Here is a 24,560-nt window from a genome sequence, read left to right as displayed (position 1 = left end):
CTTATTGGTGGTTTAAACTCTCTAAAATTGGAGAATAACAATAATGATACTTATGATGATCATTTATCAAGTAAATTAAATATCAAAATTTATAAGATGGTTATTAGATTAATAATATTTTATATGTATTAGATTTTAAATAATATATATATATATATATATATATATATATATATATATATATATATATATATATATATTCATACCATTGAGATATGAAAATTATTATAAAAATTATTTAATATGGTATGAACATAAGATGTGATGTACAAAGATAGACAAAGACTTTAAAAAAATTTATAAAAAGTATAAATAAATATTAAAAATAATTTTAACTTAATTAAATATATAATATTTTTTTATAAATCTCAATCAGATAAAAAAATTATTATTATTATAAGAAAAAGATTAGATGGACAACACTGAGAATGTAATTAGAGTAGCAGAAGAAAACCTTTACAAGAGGGAGAGGATCTCCACATCACAGTATCAAGCTTTATAGCTTACTTTGACTGTTCTGAGAACTGCTTAATAATGATTGAAAAGGAGCTGCTGAGGGGAATCATCATTTGCATCATTTGGAGACAAAAGAACCCAATAGTACCAACACCATGTGTTTCCTGAAATATTCCACCTTTTGCACAATATTTTTCAGAGACCAAAAAAAAGATGATGGTGATGTTATGACAAGCAGAAGAAATCACTTGACTGTGTGTTATTTTGGAGGTTGCCAGGGTTAGGTGAATTGTCATGCATGTCAATTCTAAGTGTAGGCAAAGGAATCTATGCACTGTGCTGCACAAACTTTCCCACTCCTAAAGGGAACAGATAATTATGTTTGTACTATTGTGTTCTGTAGCTTCGTTGCCACCCCTGACATCATGAGCTTAGCAGTGAACATGAACATATAATAGACTCTTTTGTCTGTGTCTGATTTGTTGAACTTGTGATTTGATTTTTGATTCCTATGCTTCATAGATTTGTATGAATTGTTTTGATGAAATAGAGGAGAGTGGGATTGATCTGAGGTCAATGGCCAGTTTTTAGGGAATGTAATATCCCATAATTGCAGCAAAAACAAAGCTAAAAAGATATAATAATAATAGTCATCTGAAAAATATTACAGTCCCCTCCACAAGCAAATCAAACAAAAGCCAAATGAGTTAAAACATTATGTAGCCCACTAAAAGCTGCTTAAGAGAATGAATTAAGGAGTCCACAGGGCAACAGAGTTGAGGACAAAAAGCAAACACTTTCACATGCTAACAAAAGGCAGACGGAGAAGGGAACGCAAAGGTGCAGCGGCTCTTTTAGTTGCTGCGGCTGCTCCTGAACGAGCCCAAAGCTTTCAGTGCCGCCGCCCTCAGCACGTACTGGTGGTACACCGCCGCCGCCAGAGCTCCGACGAAAGGACCCACCCAGAAGATCCACTGCACCAAAGCATGCACGAACCAAATCAGACTCGAAGAAGATAAACGAAACAGAGATTGGCAGAGCAGGATCTATGAGATGCGAAGACACTGACGTGGTCATGCCAGGGTTTGTGCTGGTTGTAAATGACGGCGGCTCCGAAGCTCCTCGCCGGGTTGATGCCCGTGCCAGTTATGGGAATGGTGGCCAAGTGAACCATGAACACAGCGAACCCAATGGGCAGCGGAGCCAACACCTGCAACACGGAGAAATGAAGCGTTCGTGTGGCCGGTGCATCGCCGCAAAGCGAGTCGTGCGTGTGAGATTAATCACATACCGGGACGTGGGAGTCGCGGGCGCTGCGCTTGGGGTCGGTGGCGGAGAGGACGGTGTAGACGAGCACGAAGGTGCCGATGCTCTCGGCGCCGAGCGCGGTGCCCTTGGAGTATCCTGCGGCTACAGAGTTTGCCCCGCCGCCGAAGGCGTTGAATTGGTGCTTCATGATGCCCTTCACGATCCCGACACCGCATATGGCCCCCAAGCACTGCGCCACCATGTACATCACCGCGCGCAGCAGCGACACCTTCCGCGCCAGGAACAGACCCAACGTGACGGCCGGGTTTATGTGTCCACCTGATGAGGAGCAAACAGCAGCTTAAAACAAGTGGCACTTCCTCCAAAATCCAACGAGTCGAGAGAGAAATGAAGCCAGAACCAGAGATGCCGGCGGTGCAGTAAACGAGGATAAAGATCATGCCGCCGAAAGCCCAGGCGATGCCAAGGATGCCGACGCCGCCACACTGGTCGTCCTGGGACTGTGCCTTGTAGCCGATGACGGTGGCCACGGTGACGTAAAGGAACAACAGCGTGGCGATGAACTCGGCGATGAGTGCGCGGTAGAAGGACCAGAGCATGAGCTCCCCCAGGTCCAGCAGCGGCGCCGGCGGAGGATCATGGTAGTCCTTCGCCGGCGGGTGCTCTGCCTCCGCCATCACCTCCTTCGACATCTCCCTACTCTACTCTGTTCTCTCCTCTCCAGCTACGGATGTTTGATTGCAGCACGGAGGAAGACAAGAGGTGGTGGAGATTTATAATGTAGAAGCCAAAGGTGCATTATTATTGGGTGGTGTTGCAGACGTGATAGCGGCGACAGAGAGAGGTGACAGGGCCCAGTTACAGCGCAACCATGTGCACGACGAGTCACATCTCTCTCTCTCTCTCTCTTTCTTCCTCCTCGTCTGGTGTCGTGACTTCGTGGCTTTCTTTCCAAAGCCCGGCAGCGGTTACTAATGACATGTCGGGATAAAAAGCGGCGCCTCTGCGTCGCCACACACCGTCGCGTTTGCTGTCAAAAGGCATCAGACTGGGATCTACGAAAGCATGAGTTGGAGCTCACATGGCGGAGACCTGCACTCGGAAGTGGAGCAGGGACGATCGGGTGGAGGATGACGATGTTGAGCAGTACCGCCTTCCCGCGAAGGAGAAGAGATGAATCCTGGTGCAGGATGATGATGATGAACCAAGGAGACTGACAGAAACTTGTCAGGCTCATGTCCTAAACAAGCGAAGTGGGAGCTCGTGATCCACCATCTCCCACACCACTGAGCTAAAAACCTAGCCTTTTGCATAGCGAGTGACATCTAGGCTCTGCGTCGTAGGAGACCGACCATGTCATGTGGCCCATCTCCTCCGCCACATCCAAGAGCTCAGAACCAGAGGGACAGACTGACCGGTTACCGCATGAAGAAGAAGAAGAAGAAGGAATGAGAAATGGACGGAACAAGGCATGATGTACTCGCACTGATGGTCTTGCAGCAGCAGCAGCAGCAGCAGCAGCAGGAGTATCGTCGTGGCCAGAGAGAAGGAGGGTGGTGACGGAGGCGTCGGTCATGGGGGCGGCAGCGTGGTGGTTGGACATTCCGCATTCGGGACAGCGGGTGCATGGGGCCCGGCACACGTGTCAAGGTCATTCGTGTCCCTGTCGGGACTTCGCTGTCCGGGCCCACCCGGCTGACCTTTACGTGCAAGCATCCGACGGCTGGGATCGGCCCATCATCGAGTTCGCCAAAAGGAAAAAAACACAGCAAGCGGGACCCCACCAGGATGGCCACACATTCAAGGGGGCCCACACCATATCTCCGAGGGAGATACGGCGGAAAGAAATAGGAAATCAATAATATTCTTATAATAGGAAAGAAATAGATACAAATAACAGCTGTCAAGATAATGAGAGGGTAAAACTTAAGTCAAGAGAAAACAAAGTTTTCCGGTAGTAATTATAATGATCATTAATCCTTCAAACTAATAATGACGGAGTCATCTGATCATATAAATCGATTCCATTTTTTTCCCCCATCAGATGTGAGATTTACTGCAGTGAACAAAAACGATCCATTTTACAGAGCTTAATTGGAAGGGTTTCTGAAAATTAATTAGTAAGTTGTGTTTGGGAAACGAGGAGTAATTAATGGAACATGAAACCTTTGGCACCAGAAATCCAACTTACAGGGCTAAAGCACTTTCGGCATCTCCCTGTTCACCGTCACCAAAGGTAATTTGCCTTACAGCTCAAGAACAAATGGGGATTAGTCTCTGGGGAATGCCAGAAGACACCTTCATCGTCAAGATATATTTGAACGGTGCTCCTAAGCAGGACGACAGTCCCCTCCACGGGCAAACCAAACAGGGAAACATCATGTCACCCATCACAAAGCTAGTTTGGACAATAAATCGAAGAGTCCACAGGAGAACAGTGAGGAAAAAGAAACCCAAAGGAAAGAGAAACTCCACAAGCAATCCATGTCGCAGGCTTCAGACCACCTTCACACACCAACAGTGCTGCTCTTTTAGTTTCACACACTAACAGTTGCTCCGGCTGCTCCTGAACGACCCCAAAGTCTTGACGTTCGCCGCCCTCAACACGTGCTGGTGGTATACCTCCGCCGCCAGTGCTCCGACGAAAGGACCCACCCAGAAGATCCACTGCACCGACGCATGCACGATGCAAGAAATTATACTCATGAATCGATCGCTCGAGGCAAAAAGGAAATCACGTAAAGGACTTTGGAGACGCGAAGAGACCGACGTGATCATGCCAGGGCTTGTGCCGGTTGTAAATGACGGCGGGTCCGAAGCTCCTAGCGGGGTTGATGCCCGTGCCAGTTATGGGAATGGTGGCCAAGTGAACCATGAACACAGCAAACCCGATGGGCAGAGGAGCCAACACCTGCACCACAATGACGAAAGCTTTAGCACAACGATCTCGTTCAGAGAAATGGAGCGTTCGTGTGGGTGCATGGATGACGAGTGAGTCATGCATGTGAGATGAATCACATACCGGGACGTGGGAGTCGCGAGCGCGGCGCTTGGGGTCGGTGGCGGCGAAGACGGTGTAGACGAGCAAGAAGGTGCCGATGATCTCGGCGCCGAGCGCGGTGCCCTCGGAGTAGCCTGGAGCCACCACATTAGCCCCGCCGCCGAACCTGTTGAACTGGTGTTTCGTGATGCCCTTCACGATTCCGACGCCGCATATGGCCCCCATGCACTGCGCCACCATGTAGAACACCGCGCGCAGCAGCGACACCTTCCGCGCCAGAAACAGGCCGAATGTTACGGCCGGGTTTATGTGCCCACCTGAAGAGATCAAGCGAACGACAACATCATCAGCTTAACGGAGTGACTCTTCGTCCAAAAACCCGACGAGTTTAGAGTGATATGATGCCAGAACCAGAGATGCCGGCGGTGCAGTAGACGAGGACAAAGATCATGCCGCCGAAGGCCCAGGCGATGCCGAGGATGCCGACGCCGCCGCACTCGTCGTTCTGAGACTGGGCCTTGTAGCCGATGATGGTGGCCACGGTGACGTAGAGGAACAGCAGTGTGGCGATGAACTCGGCGATGACGGCCCGATAGAATGACCATAGCTTGAGCTCTCCAAGGCCCAGCAGCGGCGCCGGCGGGGGGTCGTGGTAATCCTTCGCCGGCGGGTGCTCCGCCATCTCCTCCTTCGTCATCCCTGTCTCTCCCCCCTCCTTTCCGTTTCTTTGGTGTCCAAGAAGCGCCTTTGCTGCACTGACCAGAGAGCAAGAGAGGCTGCGGGGATTTATAGCGTACCACAGAACTGGCCTTGGCTTACACGAACTTTAATTGGTAGAGAGAGAGAGAGAGAGAGAGAGAGAGAGAGAGAGACATTCTCTCTCTGCGGTCCTTTCGCCTCGTGCCATCTAACATAGCTGCTACAGAGGAGGGAAAGGCTGGCATCCGACACCGGTAAGCTATCCAAAATGGAGGAATGGTTCCGTGGTGAGCAGAAGGGCCGACGGGTAAGTACCGGATGGCCATCCACCCATGAGATCAGAGTGCAATATGAGAGAGCATATTGACCATCGGCTGGAGATCACATGGCAGAGACTGACAGCAGCACCGGATCACGATCATGTCCACTGCCTCCCTCGCAGTTGCAGTGACCTGGAAATGATCAGTACCACCTCGTGAGATCAAACGTTTATCCACTCTCAGAGAAGCTGTCAGGCCGGTGTACGTCCGTATGTGCTCGTCGAACGAAGCGGAAGCCTTGCGATCGATCCCATTGACCGAGTCAAAATTGCCGACTCGACGCCAAGAGGCCTCCGTGGCGGCCGCCCACCACGGGATCGGTCGGGTCCCACGCAAAAGCAGTCCACGTGATCCCGCCCGCTCTTCGACCATTAGGAGAAGCCGCCGGATCACGAGGGGTCGATCGTACGGCTATTACGAACCCATACATTAACATATTGATTTGCATGCGATTTAGTGACCATAATGTGTTTATCTCTTGTCGATTAAAACGTGGCAAGGACAGATATTATCTCATAAAATACATATAGTGTCGCCATCTTGCACATTGCCTTGTTGGCTTGTGTAAGAAAACAATGCTTTTATTGCACCATATGATGACTACTGCCGGCTTTCATTTTTGCCCAAGGCAATTTGATCGACGACGATCTCGACTAATACAAACGATCATGGAGCCAATAACTTGGCACGTCCAACCAAGCGGAGGGATAATGTAATGATTTTAATTAATCAATTGGATAATGATTCCTTTCTTTTACTTGGATGAATCTTAAGAAATATATTTATGGTAATATTTATCCCTTAGACATAAATATCATCAATTTATTATCGCTTAGTGTCAACACTCTCGACATAAATATCATCAATTTGATAATCGTAAGAGATGATCAGAGGAGACGTAGTTAGGGTTTCGACATCGAAGGATAAAATGGATTATATGAAGATAATTAGGTGATTATGTAAAATAATAGTATTTCATTATCATTAAAGGTGGTTGTATAAAGTGTAGGGTTATCAATAGTAATCTTCAAAGTATATAATGATATTAGTTTACTCGATGGTTAGTACTTATGCATTAGTTTAAGTTTATTGAGCTATGAGTCAACATCTATATCAGATTGAATTGCAATTATCTTTTATCAAAATTGATTTTGACACATGAATTGCTTGCTAGTTGGAGATGAGGTGGTCCATTATTAGTTCTTTGCATTAGATGTGGTCAGGAATCGTCTTGCGCTGGATTACACATGCAAGTTTCAGACAAATGCAGATTGCTTTTCCCTTGTGTTGCTGCTACAGAAACTGGATGCTTGTAATGCAGTGACGATGGGATCTCGTGAGGAGAAAAGAACCTACTGTGCCGATGCCAGAAGTCGGTGTACTCTCGAACCATTGTTCCGTGCCTTGAGCTGTTGAGATCAGAGGAACTCATCAGCGGAGCTGAGTTTGGAAGATGAAGTCGAGTGCTTTGGTGCCGCACTGTAGATGAAAGTACCCTCTAAATTAATCAGGTGTTTGTTTGCAGCAACAATGTACTTAGCAAATGAAATATGCAACTAATATTTCAGCTTGGACACGTGGAATCTCAAGCTTAATTTTATTTAAAATATTAAATTATTAGGAATGATAAGTATTTTGATATTTTAAAACGTGAAATAAAAAAAAAAACATAATATAAGAAAAAATTCTCGTAATATTTTTTATTTGACAATTAGGACTTAGTTTTTCTATAAATATCTTATGTATGTTTTGATAGAAGAAATAAAATGTGAGAAAGATTTTTGATATTTTTGGATTTGTTTTAAGGTTTCTAAAGATGATACTTTTTAGAGTTTTCAGAGAGGATAAAGGAAAAAATATAAATTTTTTGAGAGTTTATGTGAGTGGGAATGCAAAAATATATATGCTCGAGTGAAGATAACTCAAGGGTCTTGTATGTTAAAAATTTTGATTTTTCTATGAATATAAGTTGAATTTATCGAATTACATTAATCTTGTGTTGACTTTCTAGTATATCGTTTGATTATTGATCTCTACGACTTGTTTTGAATTTGAAAATCTTTTTGTCCTTCCCGATAAGTTGTATTAGAACCCAAAAGATTTGATGATCAAATATTTAACAAGGATAAGTAATGAAGATTGTAAGAAGATATATTTTCTCTTAACATGCTATAAAAATGAATAAAATCTCACCAAAGAAGAGATTATTGAGATTGACAGGTATTTTACTATCCTTAGAGCTAATGTACTAGTATAATAAAGAATCATAGTATAAGGAGGAGTTTTCATGAAAGAAGACAACTCTATATCTCAATTATCTCTATATTTTGATATAGATAAGGTAAGATATGAGGAATACTTTTGAGAGGGTACCCTCTAGGGTTTCTAAAAAGGATGAGAAAAAATATATAAATTATTTAGGGTTTATGTGAGAGGATATACAAAGAAATATATGCTTAGTAAGAATAACTCAAGGTCTTGTAACTAATCTTAGATAGAAAATAATTTATTTTTTTTTCATGGATATAGTCAGGATTTATCGAACCACGTTAATCTTAAGTCAATTTTTTTGGTATGCTTTCGATTATTTATCTCCGAAGTTTTTTTTTTAATTTTTTGGAATTCATCTCTCCCTCCATAATAAAGTGGTATCATAACTCAAAAGATATGATAGTTAGAGATTCACATAGTAAAAATTTTAATTTCTTTTATTGATATAGGCAGAATTTATCAAACCATATTATTATTGCATCGATTTTTTGATATATCATTTGATAGTTGATCTTTGTAATTTATTTAAAGTTTTAAAAAATTTTCTTCCTCCATAATATGAGTCCAAAAATTTGATGATCAAATGTTACTAAGATGTCGTATAATCGATCTCAAATGATGAAGAACTTTGACTTTTTTTTTTCATGTAACAAAGAATTTAATTTTCTTTATAGATATATGCAAGATTTAATCTGGTATCAACTTTTCGATATACCATTTGATTATCAATCTCTTTGATTTATTATAATTTTTTAAAAATCCTTTTCTTTCTCTCCAAACAAATCTTATAATATATTAAATTAAATTAGAGTTGTTGTCGTGGTATAAAAAATATAGACTCATATTTATGGGGTGAATATTTTTGTTAATCATGATTAGATACATGAACCCTAGTTAGTGGAGTTTGTAAGATAACGAAATTTATAATATCAACATCAAATCCTAACACAATATAGGTTAGCTTCTCTCTCGGATATTGAATGTCTTACTCTTACTAACTTAAGTGTGGATCTCTTAAGTACTAATACTACTCACGTTGGGACATCCAATCCAGGATTTTAGATCTGAAATTTGAGTGCGACATCATTCGTAGAAGGAGATAAATCATGTTCATATGTTCATTTCGAGAAGCAGTGACCGAGAAAACAAACCAACAAAAGTGATCTCCAGCCAGTACAGACCACAACAAAAACAAAACAAACGTGAAGAGAACAGTGAAGCCATGGCCATCGAGCATGCACACACACGCAGAGAGAGAGAGAGAGAGAGAGAGAGAGAGAGAGAAGAGAGTCCTATGCAAAGATTAAACTTTGATATATTGTTGCAGCTGTGCCTTTTGCTTCTCGTGTTAGATCAAGTTTTGATTATTATTATTTTTGCATTTATTCCATTACTGATTCAGAAATGATTTAATTAAACAAAACAAAAGATTTGTATGTTGATCACAATTGATAGCAAATTCAAACCAATTTTATGAGTTTGAAATCATATGTTTCCTTATTATAAATAAAAAAAAGTACAGAAATCAACACTAAGCATACAAAATGACATTAGAAGAAAAAAATTGTTACAGCTGCACTAAAGAATTGAAATATATATTGAAAGAATATTATTTTCTAAATGATTTGGGCATGAAATGAATGACTCGTATATTGACTTGGTCACGAAGAAATATATTGATTGGATTGGATTGACTTGATCATAAGTTAGACATACATTGCAGTCAGATTGATTTGATCATATTCATTATTATGAGTACCAACTTTTGTGTTTATGAATGTGTCTTAGGGATCCATCGTGTTCCTGCCCATAAAGGCCCATATCCCATCCATTACATTACATGCACAACTAAACAACATCTTAGTGATTAAAGAAATTGATTCCATACAAACTATTTTATGTGAATAATGTTCTTATTGATCGAACAATCCAATCCATTCTCCCAAGTCAATTAATTAGCATGATAAGGTCTGACTCGACCAACTTGAATTTAGCACCTGTCGCAAATCAAATATATATGTATTCCAAGAATCCCTGATCGAAAGATTCCATGAACTTTGATCCCGTGCAATTTGATCTACTCAAGACTTGATTACGATCGCGTTCGGCTCGACCCAAATGCGCTCCGACCTAATCCGAATCGCCATTCGCTAACATCACGTAACGACGAGACCGGTTCGGCGATTGGATTCAACCAACCACCGTGCTGAGGACCGGGTGGTCAGCGGACAAAAGGGTAAATTCGGGGAAGTGTCCGGGGTGTTTCCGTCTCCCTATCACCTACCGCCGTATTCTTTATAAGCACAGCAATTCCAACGAAGAACTACGACCGCCCCCCTTCTCTTTCTCCCAAAACTAAACTAACTCATAAAGAAGCGAGAGTGCGAGGGCGGCGAGCTTCTTCTTCTTCTTCTTCTTCTTCTTCTTCCTTCGTGTCTCCCTGGGTTTACGTGAGCGGAATCCTTGGAACGAAAGAGGCGCACGCATTGCCGGTGGCTTCCGCAGTACACGCCCTGCGAAGTTTCCCCGATCCCCCCCCTTCAAACCCTCCCCTTTTCTCGCACTCTCTCGCTTGCCTCGTCCGTTGGGAACCCTAAGCCTGGGCCACCCCGATCATGTCGCGGGCATCTGATCCCTCCTCTCCCGATCATGCCGAGGGCGCCTCCCCCGACGGGCCCCCCTCCTCGCCGGCTGCGGCGTCCCCTCCCACGGAACCCTCCCGTCGCTCCTCGGTCCCCGCGGAGGCCTCTGGTGGCAGCGCCTCCGCCCCCCCGACGGCGGAGAACGAAGAGCACGGGGCCGGCGGCAATGCTGCCGGAGACCGCGGGAAGAGGCCCGCGTGGAACGTGCCGGCCAATGGAGCGATCGAGGTGGGTCCCGTCATGGGAGCGGACTCCTGGCCCGCGCTCTCGGCGTCCGGGTCGAGGGCGTCTGCCAGATCCTCCTCGTTGGACTCGTTGAAGGTTCTGGCTGAGGGATCGTCGACCGCTGCCCCCCTGGTGCGATCCCTTATTCTTTGAGCTTCTTTGTGCCTACGATCGCAAAAGAAATATTCTATATTTGTTATTTCTGTGATTGAGATTTTTGGGTCTTTATCGTATCGATGAATGTAGAGTGATTTTTGTGTGCATGCTATTAGGGGTCTATGATGAACGCTTACCAGCTGAAGCTAAATGCTAATAATACGAACCCTAGTTCTATCCCGAACTATGATGTGCTTGCTCCCCAGGAACCTAATCCGAACCCTAATTTGATGAAGAGCGATGCCATTAGCAGCAGTTCATCATATAATCATGGTCCTGGAGCACCTCAACGACCTCCTATTCTCTCGGAGATGCCACCAGTCGGTGTGGACAAAGGCCACGAATCTTCTTCCGAGGGCCTTGCTAGCACTGGCAATAGCAATTCGGATCAGCATAGGAGTGATGAATTCGCGCCACAGCTGCAAAGAAGCAGCAATCGTCGCAGAGGTGGCTATAGTGGCAACCACAGAGGAAATTATAGTGGTGGTACAGGTAGCAGTTCTCACCATGGTCGCTATGGAACCCGGCATGATCATGACCGGGGAGGCTATGATTGGAACAGTCCTAGGGGTTTTAGTGGTAGAAATCCACATAGGTCGATTCCATTGGTTCAACAGTGGGGACAGTCGCGACCTTTCATTCGGCCACCACCACCACCACCACCACCTGCTATGGCACAATTTCTTAGTATGCCGCCACATATATGGCCTTTTGTGAGCCCCATGGGCTACCCCGGTAAGCTGTGTCTCTACTAAGATGTTCTTGTATTTTGTCATTTCTGTTTCAGAGTTCTGATGATCTTCATGATCTTCCTACCAGAAATTCCTCCTATTTATTATCTTCCCCCACCTCCTCCTGACACACTTGGGAGCATGCCTTTCATCACTCATCAAGTATCCCCCGTGAATCCTTCAGCAATGTTTCATCCGTCGGTAGATCATAAGAGCTTTATGCTGGTGAAGCAGATAGAATACTATTTCAGGTAGTATAAAAACCTCTATGGTAAACCAATATCTCCTTGTGCAGTTCCATGTCATCGTATTAATGTTTTTGCATTTCAGTCCTGATAATCTTTGCAAAGACTCTTTCCTGCGGAGGAATATGGATGATCAAGGTTGGGTTCCTGTCTCCTTGATTGCTGGATTCAATCGGGTGAGTTGTTTTAAGTTACTTTGTAGCTTCTTCACATTTATTTTTGGTTATGACTTACCACTTGCCATGATAAGAAGTTTGGGAAGTCTGAAGCGTCCGTTATCATTATTTCTGTTTTAAAAAAATACAGATGCTTTGTCTTTGTCTTGGAATATAAAGCTGAAGAAGAGGACATTAATTTGCTTACCATAAGAACTTGGAATTTTTAAGGTCATGGAATCGAGTAATAATGAGTCTGATATCATTTCTATTTATTTTTTTTTAAATTTTTGAAAGTATGATGTTTCGCTTTAAACTTTTTTTAGTATTAATATACTTGTTTTCACATGACTTAAAGGAAAGAGGAAAAATTGTTAAGAAACATGACTCATTTTGATAATATCGAGCTTTTGTATTTTTAAAAAAAACTTTTGCTTTTCTTTTTTATGGTTACCTAGTGATGTCAAAATCATAGTTATTTTGTTTTTCCTTCTCTTGCTCTTTTGATCAAGAGTTTGTTAGTGATTGCTTTTACAGAATAAGAATTTTGTGGCTTGGTAATTCTTGGATTGATATTGCTTTCGGACGTTGAGTCACATGAGAAGCATTCTGCCAATTTATCTTCAATTATTCTTTTTCAGTAGCTTTTTTATGTATTAAAATATTTAAAATTTCCTGTGGCTAATTTGTTTTTATGTTATTATTTATGCTCTTCTAACCATGGTTTTAAATACAGGTTCAATATTGTTTTGACAAATTAAGAGACCAATATGGTATCTGGTATATGATAGTGTATTTTGACATATATTGCTTCGTAAGTGGAAGAATATGCATGAGAGAAACAAGAAACATAATTAAGACTCAAATCTAAAGAAGGATTGTCTTAATCAAGGTTCTTAATCTCATATTGTATCGGTGTACCGACCTTTGCTCGATATGGTACGGTACGACATACCGAACGGTATGCTTAAAATAGGCATAAAACCCTCCGAAAATACCTGAAAAATAAAAAAAGTTGGGATAAAGTTTTGAATTAGTTCTTTCGAAAAGTTAAGATTTGAAAATTTTCGTTCGATGAAACCTATATCGAAAATACGTTAACTTGAAATGTGAGTAAAAGTAGTGAGCAAGTAAATCAGATAGTAATAAGAATAAAAAAACATAAAGGAAATGCAAACCGATTTATAGTGGTTCGGATGTCTCGACCTATGTCTACTCCCGATTCCTCTTTTTTCGAGGCCACTGACTTTCACTACCGATCTTCTTTTCAACGGGCGAAGATCAACTACCATTTTTACAACCCTTTCTTCTTTTCACAAACTTAAGAGAGAACCTTTACACCCTTCTTTTACAAAGAGACCTCACTCCTCCCTTAGAAAGACTTCTAAACCCTAGAAGGAGGAAGAGACTCAATAATTCAAGAGAAATTATAACACTTTTATCCTCAATAATTCTTTTCCCTTTCTACTTTTTTTTTGCTATCCCAAGCAAGAATAAGTGGGGTATTTATAAGCCCCAAATGATTTCAAAAATGGAGCCAAAATTCAAATCCTTGGGTTTTCGGGGTACTGGCGGTTCTATCGCCTGCCACCCTGTGCATTGGCAGTACCACCACCCAGTTTGGGCGGTACCACCATCGGGTTTTTCGGAAAAGTATATTTTGTACTTTCTAGCTCACAAGTGGTTCCATCGGCTGGCCTAGCGGTGCCACTGCTTAGCCCAACTTCAGGTCATTGAATTGGCCTTCCAATAGGCCCAATGGGCCCCTAATCAAGTTGACATGGTTACATCCAAAACCAACTCAATTAAAACCTAAACTACTTTGATCAAGACACAAACAATTACAAACATGAATCTTATGTTGTCCGACATGTCATTTGTTTATCCAGCGCTTCGTCCGAATCTTTGGCGCATCGTCCTCTCTTTCGGTGTATTGCCCGATTCATTGTCATGTTGACTTCCCGCAACATTCGATTTTCTTGGTGCAATATCCGAATCTTCTGGCTCGATGCTTGAACTCATGACACGAAGTCTATCTTTCGGCATGTCGACTAATTCTCTGGCCCAACGTCTAATCTCTGACATGATCCATTCCGGCCCAACGTCTGATTCTCTTGTTTCAATCGATTTGTCTTTCTATGATCGAAGTTAGTCTTGCATCACTCAAACGCTCATTAAATCATAACTTCATTAATTGATTTTATCATAAAAATTTGAGATTTAATAGGTCCATGCACCACCCTCAAATTGTGCAGATAGGACCAATGACTCCCGACGTCGCTACCATCATCAGTCGAGACACTGCTGTCCACGTCACTGCCATGTCTATGGATTAAGCGAGTTGCTGAATGCTATGCCTATGTCCAGTACAAGGTGGTAACGGTCGAAATCGATCGGCACCAGCTAGTACAACCCCGTATTGCTCGATACGGGGCCAAATGCTTGATATCGCTTGGTAGCGGGCGGTTTGCATGTCGGTTTGGTGGCGGATTAGTACATACTGCCTGTACCGGGCAGTACGGTATGATATTTCAAACCTTGGTCTTAATATCAGAATTTATCATCTTATTCCTAAACAAAAGTACATGATGATTGACCTTACAAAAAAGTAAAATAGCCAAATGCTTGATATCGCTTGGTGGCGGGCGGTTCGCATGCCGGTTTGTTGGCGGATTGGTATGTATCGCCATACCAGGCAATACTGTTACGGACTTAGCTGAAATTGCCAAAATCGTGAGGCACTCTTGTGGCAAAGTCATGGACTTAGCTGAAGTTGCCTAAGTCGTGAAGCACCATTATGCCAACTCCTCGGACTTAGTTGAGATTGCCTAAATCATGAGGTGCCCTTGCGACATATGCGTCCGCAATGGGTCAGCCTAGTTGCAACCTCGTATAGGTCCCGAAGGATCTGTAAAACAAAAAGTTGATTATATTGAATACGAGCGACGGACAAGTCCCGACGTCTCGCGAAGAGGGAAGCTTCACAAGTAATTCAGTGAGCACCTTGAGTGCAAGAGAGAAAAGAGAGGAAGGAGAAAACAAGGACTTTAGAAGGTAGAACGAGCAATTACAAGTCCACAAACAACTGCTTACCGGGTGCCGGACGCGAAGGCAAATTCCCGTCAAGTTAACGTGCGAACTTGTGAAGATTGTTTAACGTTTGACAATTTACCGAAGCCCCATCCAACCCTGTGCCACCCGGGGGGTTCTAGGGTGCTGAGATGGCTGACATTTTGTGTGCAGCTGTGGTCTACAGAAAATAGGCCGTGGCATGCGGAAACATAGCCATTTTGGGGTAGTTTTTCCCGACGCAGTGGGCGGTCGCACTGTAGCGCTGCAACCTGTTCGAACATGCATTTTTACAAGCAAAAACACAAAATCAAGATAAAATATGCTGCCAAGCATCTGTACATGTATGCAAAAGCGACGAACGGTTCGTTGAACCAAGTTGTTGCGGGTGCATGACGACCATTCGTGACAGTACAGTATGATATTTCAAACCTTGGTCTCGATATCAGAATTTATCATCTTATTCCTAAACAGAAGTACATGATGATTGACCCTCCAAAAAAGTAAATAAACCGACGCATATTGTTGCATGAGAGAAACAAGGAATATAAACAAGACCCAGTCCTAAAGAAGCATTGTCTCAATATCAGAATTTATTAGCTTATTCATAGACAGGTACATTATGATCAACTGTCCAAAAAAAGTAAATTAAACCAATGTATATTGTTGAATCTTACTAACTTTGGCTTTCCTTGTTCTCTCTTTGACTCTATACACAACAAACATAGACACATCTTAGGACTCCAATGAACTCTGTTGACCCAAATATTATGGTAACTTGTTAAGTTCTTTTATAATTGAAATAGGCTCTAATCTTATCAAATATCTCTTGTAGTCTATTAATAAAAATATGTAAGAAAATACTAAAAGACACACAGAGAGAGAGAGAGAGAGAGAGAGATCTTATAAGATTGCATCAGGATTTTTTTGTTGCAGTGGTTGCCCTCAAGATCACCTAATATCAAGTCACATTGGTCTTAATGTTAAGATTTGTCTTAGCTTCATGATCATCGTGAATTTGATTGTAGATTACATTCATGATTGTATTATCTTGTTCGTTGTAAAGAGAATGTTGTGGATAAGAATTTTTGTTTTATAAGTATAAAAAGGTTAGAAATTGGATGAAAAATATGAGAACTTAAACAAACTTCAAGTTAGAAAGAGAGAGATGAAGAGGGAATTCCTGCTCATTTCTGAGAGTCTTTTTATGCCTAGTTGCTTTTTTTTTATTTTGCTTTTCAGAATTGTGGCAGTTCTGTTGTAGGACTTTTCTGATATTTAGTCCTTATAGAATCGTGATCATTCCATTCCCCTATGCATGCCAATATAATAAAAGTGATCGATAAGACAGATTGGTGGTCAAGAGGTAAACTTGATTGCATGGTTTAAGAATGTAAAGAGAATTTATGTTGAAAGACAAAATACCACTAGTCAAGAGGTACACCTAATTGCTTAATCACATGATTTAGATTGTATAGAAATTTCTGATCCGATGTCTTGTTTCAACTCCACAAATGAAAATTGATCATGTGTATGATATCTGGAAAGTATGTACTGAAAAAACTCTGTAGGATGGTTCAGCTTTTTGATTATTCATAACTGCATTAGGTTCTTCTCTGCTGCATATTTCTTCTTGTTTTCTGAGTGCATGCTTAATTAATTGTTGCATGCTTGTAACCATCTTCCCCACTAGTGGATTTATGGGTCTCATATGTGACTCTTTTGTTGTAAATTTGTCATGTGTTTCTGAAGCTAAGCAAATTGAAGGATTAGACTCCTAAGCATGCAGATGTATCTTTCTAAATAACTGGATGCTGATGCATGTAGCTGATCAAGAACTTTATTATTTCAATACAAGGTGTATCTTACAAGCACTTGGACAAACTGTCTCACTTTTTTTGTTCATTTGCAACTGTCTTTTGGGGTTTTCCACCTCTAATGATAAAGTTATTTGCTTTAAATGCACTACACAAACAATCACGAACATTAGTTATTATTTTCTCAGGCAAAGCCATAGCAGGAGAGATTATTCACCTTGTTACTACCAAAAGTTGAGATAACAAGTCTTGTTGGTTAAAATAAGAATAGCTTACAGCTGTAAAAAAGAAATAGAGAAAAAGAATAGCTTACAACAGTTTGCATATAGTTATCCTATTGTGCTTGGTGTTGAGCAGATGCTGTGTGTATAAACATCTTAATTTCGTGTGATCATTGTGTTCATGTCCTTGTAGTAATTGCCTTTGATTGGTAGTCCAGATGTGTGGGTGAGATGGGGTATATTACATAAATGCATTCTTTTGGGCATCTTTCATGTTTAGATGTGATCAACATACTATGTTGACTAACTGTGCCTCGTGGATGGCAGGATAAAACCATTATTCTCTGTAGGATCTGGATATTTTTTTCATGCTTAAAGCATTTGCTCATATCTCCTTTTAGTTCTTTTGTGTTTTAATAACAACCTTCTCTTTCATCATATTCAGGTCAAGCAGTTGACGGAGGATATTCCATATATATTGGATGCTGTACAGGGTTCAACAGTAGTGGAAGTACAGGTACAACTTACACCCTTTTCACTTCTTAACATCTTACTATGTTTTATAAATTCCTTAATTTATTTCTTGAGGAACATAGAATTAATTGATAAGTAGGTGCCTTTGCTGAGATTGTGGCGACGGATGCAAAATCTGTCGATCCAAAACAGAGTAAATTCCTTAATGTACTCTGTTTTAACAACTTCCACACTTGTTGATGCAAAATCTAATGCAGGGTGAGAAAATAAGGAGACGTGGCGATTGGATGAGATGGACATTGTCATCAATTCCACATCAATATGAGATTGCTTCCAGTGCCCAATCTCCTCGAACACCAGACCACGATTCAGTCATTGCTCAGATGCATGCCTTTGGACTAGAAGAGGGTTCTTCCCTACATGGCACAAGTCAGATTCATGGGAACCCTCTTAGTATGAGTCAGACTCATAATGAGATGCCTAATAGTAGATCGCCATCTGGGAGTATCGACAACCAGATGCAAGATGCTCCCTCTGAAGATGGAAACAGCCAATCATCACTGCAATGAGTCAGAACTATCTAGTCTGTGTAAAGATCAGACCGGAGTGATTTGCTTAAAATCAATCCATGAAACGGAAGAGATGAGCGTGCGATCCTTTAGTTGGCGTCTTTGCCTTTAGCTGCAAATGCTCAACCAAGATAAAAAGGGGGAATAGAAGGAAAAAGGAAGATTTAGATATAAAACAAAGGCAATAATTTAAATCCAATAGCTTGGTTGACCGACTACTGCTCTCTAGCTGTATAGTTTGGTTTGACTTGGGCTGAATGGTGCTTTTTGACTGGTGATATCTCATTGCTACCGAGTTTTGGGTCTCCTTTTTTCTAATCCCCCACTATTTTTGGGTCATACACCGCCATTTTTTGGGGTAGAAATGGATATTATCGGTTCTTATGTTCCAAGAGCTGGTTTTGTAAAAATGGCTTTATTCCTAGCTGGAAACCATTCCCTCAAATTGCTGACGGTGTTTGTGATTCTCATTTTCTGTCATTAAAGATTCTTTGTTCGAATGATGTGTAAATTTTGTTCTTGCTGATGGATTCTGGTTATCAGAGTATATGTATGTGTCGGGTTAATTCAGGGTCAAGTGCGTCTACGATCAACTCAATTTTATGGAAGACCTGACCTAGTGGTGCATTAAGGCACGGCCAGCTGATGGTGACTTTAGCAAAGATAGGGGTACCATTTATGAATAGTGCACTAGTATTTATGCTTTCGCTCGTGATGTTAAAACAAAAATACATGATTAAATCTTCTGCTTTCAAACTCAAAAGTGTAGGATGTGTGAGATGGTGGCGTGATTTTGTTTTTGTACTTACTCTGAGAGGATCATTGATTGATTACTCTTGATAGGAATAATATCATCAGATTGTTAGAAGTGGTTGATGGTTGTTTATTCGCAAGATATTTCATAGAATATTTCGTATATTTACGACCAGACATAAGAGATTATTTTAGCATCGGAGCACTTTTCATCATTTATGTTTACGTCTTTGGGCTGGTGATATTACCTTGGGAGTTTGGTATTTTTACTTTGGAGATACCTTAGATAATCTTATGTACACATAGCCTCCGTATGACATCCAACAGGGTGAAAGAATGAGATAGAGACTGTCCCCCATCAGTCTGCCAAGGTCCAAAACAAGCAGTTGCAGGGTATCTCCTTCCTTTGTCAATCACGTAAAGAAAAGGCTAAGGAGAAGTTAGTTATTAGAGGCAGTTGAAAGCTACCTCATCGTAGAATATTTTACAGAATATTTTGCTCTTATATAACCAGGTATAAAAGCTCATTTTAGTATAGTCGCAAAGGAGCATTTTTACCACTCGCGTCCACATGCATCTATCTCGGGTTACTAACTTGGGCATCAGAGGGATTAGGTTGGGAAACCTCTTCCGACCTTGGTCTTTGTATACATGGCACCTCGAGAGCTTGACATTTTTACCTCTGAGGTATCTTGAATAACCCTGCGTATACGGGTTTGGACTAAGTTGGACTGACTAGAACGTCAACGATATCTTCCTATAATAACTCCCAAATTAGTGATGACAAGTTCATTTGATCTTTATATCATCGTAATTGTGTTTAAGAAAGCATTAGGTGCCAAAGTCTCAAAACGTTCGAGGCGATATGTGCTCGCGAGGTGTTTCCGAATATTAAAATTTATATATATCTATATGTACGTGTAAATTGAGAAAGAGAGGAAAGAAATCGGTGAAAGGGTGTGCAGAAAGATATGTATGTCGAGGCTAATCATGTGATTCGGTACATATAATACCACCTCTTATTTGTTTAATTAGCAGAAAATATGTTGTTGCTGTGAATACTTTTTAGAGTTAATAATATGTCATCCACATCATCATTTACCATATGTAGGAGGGCCTTTTTCATTCGGCACTCGTTAGAATCAGTACATGAAGTTTTACCTTGCGAACAATGTGTTTATGTTGGTGATCCCAATTCTGATTGGTTAAATAGAAAAAAGGAACGTAGTAGCTTAACTAACATCCTCACGAGTTTCTTTGAAGTTCTTCTAGTAAAAAGCCAGGCTCCATTTTAGTGGATTCGCCACAGCGTTGCATGCTTTGCTTCCTTTCCTTCTTTTTTATCTTTTTGGACCCCCTAAAGAAGATTCTTCGGTTGTGCATGTTACATAGCTTTCTCTATATATATTCTATAGAGAAAGAGAAAGAGAAAGAGAAACAGAGATCGTAAATAACTGTGTTCGATTACTTACTTCCAGCCATGGCACTGCCAAGACAGCACAAATAGTTTGTTTATCCGTTTCATAATCCAGCTCTCGATCCAAAACAGGAATATTAGTATTTCTACTTTTGTGATTCATTCGATAAGATGCTGTCTTCTTCGACTTTAATCCTTCAAAAGTCGTTCCATCGAGGAGAATATGGTTCCCACATATAAAGCTACCTATCCTTCCTTCCTTCCTTCCTTCCTTCCTGCTTTCTCGCGGTGTTTCCACGTAAAATACGCCATGACGATGAAGATACCAAAAGGTGCAGCGAAACACGGAGATGCATTCCGGTCGTGACAGTGACAGGTATGTCAAAATATACCTTATCAAAAATTAAAATATGATATTAATATTATTTTTTGGAGGAAAGGAAACAGAATAACATTGAGGGTGCAAAATTCACCAAATAAAATAAGAAAACAATTTATTTTTTTTATGAGTTCTTCGTCTTCTTGACTTACTACTAATATCTTTGCTTTCTTTCCAATCAGTTTCACAGCCCCTTTACCTACTCATGTACGAATAAAATGTCAGATGAGCTGTTGGACGGATGCTTTCAGATAGATTTGGTGCACGATCTTGAGAGCTCCAGCATCTTGCATAGGGTTATTACTGTCAGCTCCTCCTACGAAAATTACCCAAAGGGGGTCAGTGCTGTAAATTTCTGGTATCGGTCTCCGAACTCTCCCCCCCCCCCCCCCCCCCCCCCCCCCCAACCTGATTCGAACGTTGAATCCGTACCGAGGAAACCTCGCAAGCAAAAGGTCCGGTTTTTATTGGCCTCAGATTCCCTCCTCGATTGACACTGCATCAGATACCAGAATCTCCTGTGTCGAGTGCCGCCCGGTGGTGGCCGTAGATTCTCCTTGTCTCCCCCTCCCTGCCACTTCGGCCTCTCTCTCTCTCTCTCTCTCTCTCCCACTCGGTGGATCTACCGACGCTTGCAGACGCCGCGCAGTGTTACGGAGGCGTCACATCCGACATGCACGCTGCTGCCTGCCCTCAGAACACCCCAAAATATCCATCTTGAGGACGCCGCACATTCCCTCCCATGCCGTGCCCAAGGCAGCCACACTGGGCTCGGTAGGAGCTCAACCCCGGCGTGGCGGAGGCCGGACGCCACTCCATGTGAAGCCTGGTCTTGGATTTGACAGATGATTATTACCTCGGTACTACGGCTTGGATTCGTTGCAGACCTGATGATGAGACCAGGGAGAACTACTGCATGCTGTGTGTGAAGCCATTTAAGCGGGGCTAAACCTGTTGAGTATTGATTAAGTGGGGGTGGTGGTAATCTGCAGCGTAGTATAAAGCGATGACACGTTGGTCTTCCTTCCCGGCTCTTCCATTGCCTTTTATACACACACAGGCAGGCCTCCTCAGACAAGCCATTCTTCTCTCTCTCTCTCTCTCTCTCTCTCTCTCTCTCTCTTACTGTGTTGCCATGACCGATGATGGGGCAGTCTCCTCTGCAGGGACCTCTTCCTCCTCTCCATCCAGGCCACCCCAAACCCCCAGGAGGGCGATGGAGGAGGTGTGGAAGGACATCAGCCTCAGCAGCCTCAACCAAGACGTGCCTTCCGCTCCTCCCCCGTCGTCACTCCACTACCATCACGCCTCCGCTCCCACCGCCGTCGCTTCCTCCTACGTCAGCGGGATCACCCTGCTAGACCTCCTCTCCGGTGCCTTCACGGAGGCGGATCTGATCCCCCCTGCATGCCCCCGCCGCCCTGCCGCCCTCAGCCTCGGCTCCAGCCGTCTCGGCCCCAACTCCAACTTTAGCAACAGCGGGGGCTCCTCCTCCAGCGGCCGCGCCGGGCTCGTCATGATCAAGCACGACGGCTGCGGCAATGTCGGCGACAGGCGGAAGAAGCGGATGATCAAGAACCGGGAGTCGGCCGCCCGGTCCAGGGCCAGGAAACAGGCATGCACGACCTGCTTGAACCCATGAATCGGCTTTGCCTTCCTCCCAACTCTGAGTTCCTGAGTTGTTGCTGCACAGGCTTACACAAATGAGCTGGAGAAGGAAGTGAAGCATCTCGTGGAAGAGAACAAGAAGCTGAAGCTGAAGCTGAAGCAGGAGGAGGTACTCCTGTAGACTGAACTGCTCTTCCATGTCTCCCAAATCTAACTCACTGCTGCTGCTTCTCTACATGTGCAGTTACGGAAGCAAACGATGGCTGCTCAGCTTCCTGTGGCCAAGAAGCGGCAGCTCCGAAGAGCCTCAACAGCTCCATTTTGAAGAAGACGAGAACAACAGCAGCAGCAGCAGATTCCACCACCTCTTTCTCACTTCTTACAAGACAGTAAGTTGAGTTTGTCACAGGTTTTGCTTCTGCAGGGAGGGCAAGCTTCTCACAGAGGGACATGGCAGTTTTCCAGTATCTGGATCTGTTCCTTCTGTTTATATCTCCCCCTCCCCAGAAAAAAGAAATGTTGTCTGTCTCGTGGGCACATCTCTCTCTCTCTCTCTCTCCCTCTGTGCATGTACATATATGGACATATCTTGCATGTCTCCTCTTATCACAAGGTTGTCTCCTGTTTGCTCTTTGGGCAGCAGCTAGAGTTTGATGATGGTTGTGTTTCTTGCCAAAGATCAGCTTGTCTGCTTGTAGTGTTTTTTCGCTGTCACCCTCCCTCTCTTCCCTCCAGGAAACCCATCTTTGCAACAATTAACAGTGCATCTTTGTTAATCCTTAACTGAACAAGAGAATTCACCATCACTAGATCAAGACAGCCACCTACTAGTCTCCTCTCCACCTCCTAAATCTTTTTTCTCAAGGAAGCGCCAACTGGTAGGCCAGCCTCTGTTGACATGACACACGAGCAGTCTACAAGCAGCACTGCATAACATAACCATCTGCTTGGAGAGAGACAGACATATCCAAACAGGATTTAGTGAGGCGAAGTTTTCAGGGTTACTGCATCAGATGATAAAACCGTATCACTGTCTGTGCCGTCTTTTCCAGCTCAACGAGAGATCCAATGGTGATTCTCGGAGGAGCCACCGAGAGCCCACCACCTTGTCTCCAGCCTTTTGTCTTCGTCTCCTTTTCGTGCTGAAGACGTGCACCTCCTTTGTATCAGTGAGCCTTTTTATATTCCTTTCTCGGAAACTGTACATGATCTAAATATCTCGGTCACCAATGTACTAAAAAGCCCAGAATTTTCCTGCTTTGATTAATATCACATCACTGATGATGTCTGAACCACCACACTCGAGTTCTCCTGGTCTTCTCTCTTACCTGCGAAGGAAGAAGGACCAACCTAGGAAGATTCTCCAAACGAAAAATCATATCAACTTGAACCCTGCCACTTTCGATCTTTATAAAACATACATTTCATCAAACAAATACTGTGTGAGAGTAAAGCAGCATGAGCAGTTGCCCAGAAATGGTCCTCAGCTTTAGAAATTCTCATCTTTATTCTCTAAGATGACCTTTTTCCACCCACTTTTTTTTTTTTTCTTTCTTGTTAGAATCAGGTATTCTTTTTCTCCATGTGTGGATACTATGTTTCAAAATAGCAACTTGCTATAGACAAGAACAATAGTGTGTTTCAGTTCAGATATAAAATAAAACGTAGATAAAAAAGAAATAAAAATTGTATGCAGGTGAGGCTTATGTAATGCAGGAAACATATACCGAGTGAGTAAAGACTTCATGACACAATCAACAATATCTACCAAACAAGTGTTACACAATCCTAAAGAAGATTCGACTTTTTTTGCAATTCTTCCTACTAACGAGCAAAGCTGATTCTTGAGGTTAAACATATGCATGCTTGTAAACTTTTAAAAATCTTATAGCCACTCATAGATGTGGACGACTTAGAGATGTAGTCTATTAAAAAAAAAGTGATTAGGTTAAGATGATTAGACAAGCCTATAGTATATCCTACATCATCACACTAGATGGAAGGAAAAGGAAATCTAAAGGTACCCATTAAAATGGGAAAGATAATGTGCACGTACCACAAGAAATGAAATTTAAAGATATCC

The 24,560-nt window shown here is 42.4% G+C and overlaps 4 protein-coding genes across 5 annotated transcripts; 2 read left to right on the top strand and 2 right to left on the bottom strand.

The window, feature by feature from the left end:
- Nucleotides 1–1,080: 1,080 nt before the first annotated feature.
- On the bottom strand, nt 1,081–2,479 carry LOC103995557 (aquaporin PIP2-7). Its single transcript, XM_009416160.3, has 4 exons — nt 2,126–2,479; nt 1,748–2,043; nt 1,526–1,666; nt 1,081–1,430 (listed from the first exon to the last, which is right to left on the bottom strand). Exons 1-4 carry the CDS (start codon nt 2,415–2,417, stop codon nt 1,311–1,313), a joined length of 849 nt encoding a protein of 282 aa, XP_009414435.2. The 5' UTR covers nt 2,418–2,479; the 3' UTR covers nt 1,081–1,310.
- A 1,516-nt stretch (nt 2,480–3,995) lies between these two features.
- LOC103995558 (aquaporin PIP2-7-like) lies at nt 3,996–5,505 on the bottom strand. The gene is made up of 4 exons (XM_009416161.3): nt 5,138–5,505; nt 4,748–5,043; nt 4,496–4,636; nt 3,996–4,392 (listed from the first exon to the last, which is right to left on the bottom strand). Exons 1-4 carry the CDS (start codon nt 5,421–5,423, stop codon nt 4,270–4,272), a joined length of 846 nt encoding a protein of 281 aa, XP_009414436.2. The 5' UTR covers nt 5,424–5,505; the 3' UTR covers nt 3,996–4,269.
- Nucleotides 5,506–10,349: 4,844 nt separating this feature from the next.
- On the top strand, nt 10,350–18,823 carry LOC135620330 (la-related protein 1B-like). 2 transcript variants are annotated; one of them, XM_065123226.1, is made up of 6 exons: nt 10,350–11,015; nt 11,246–11,774; nt 11,859–12,021; nt 12,101–12,191; nt 17,723–17,794; nt 18,009–18,823. In XM_065123226.1, exons 1-6 carry the CDS (start codon nt 10,632–10,634, stop codon nt 18,318–18,320), a joined length of 1,551 nt encoding a protein of 516 aa, XP_064979298.1. In that variant the 5' UTR covers nt 10,350–10,631; the 3' UTR covers nt 18,321–18,823. The 2 variants fall into 2 exon arrangements, with proteins under 2 accessions (XP_064979298.1, XP_064979297.1); XM_065123225.1 differs by having other exon boundaries at nt 11,156–11,774.
- A 2,493-nt stretch (nt 18,824–21,316) lies between these two features.
- LOC103996403 (protein FD-like) lies at nt 21,317–23,110 on the top strand. Its single transcript, XM_009417327.3, has 3 exons — nt 21,317–22,484; nt 22,563–22,646; nt 22,722–23,110. The coding sequence occupies exons 1-3, from the start codon at nt 21,876–21,878 to the stop codon at nt 22,800–22,802; spliced, it is 774 nt and encodes a 257-aa protein (XP_009415602.3). The 5' UTR covers nt 21,317–21,875; the 3' UTR covers nt 22,803–23,110.
- The last annotated feature ends 1,450 nt before the right edge of the window (nt 23,111–24,560 follow it).

This window comes from Musa acuminata, chromosome BXJ2-8, assembly GCF_036884655.1.
Source record: "Musa acuminata AAA Group cultivar baxijiao chromosome BXJ2-8, Cavendish_Baxijiao_AAA, whole genome shotgun sequence".
Taxonomy (NCBI): Eukaryota; Viridiplantae; Streptophyta; class Magnoliopsida; order Zingiberales; family Musaceae; genus Musa; species Musa acuminata.
Note: the sequence above shows the minus strand (reverse complement) of the source record. Positions and strands in the feature narration are given on the sequence as shown.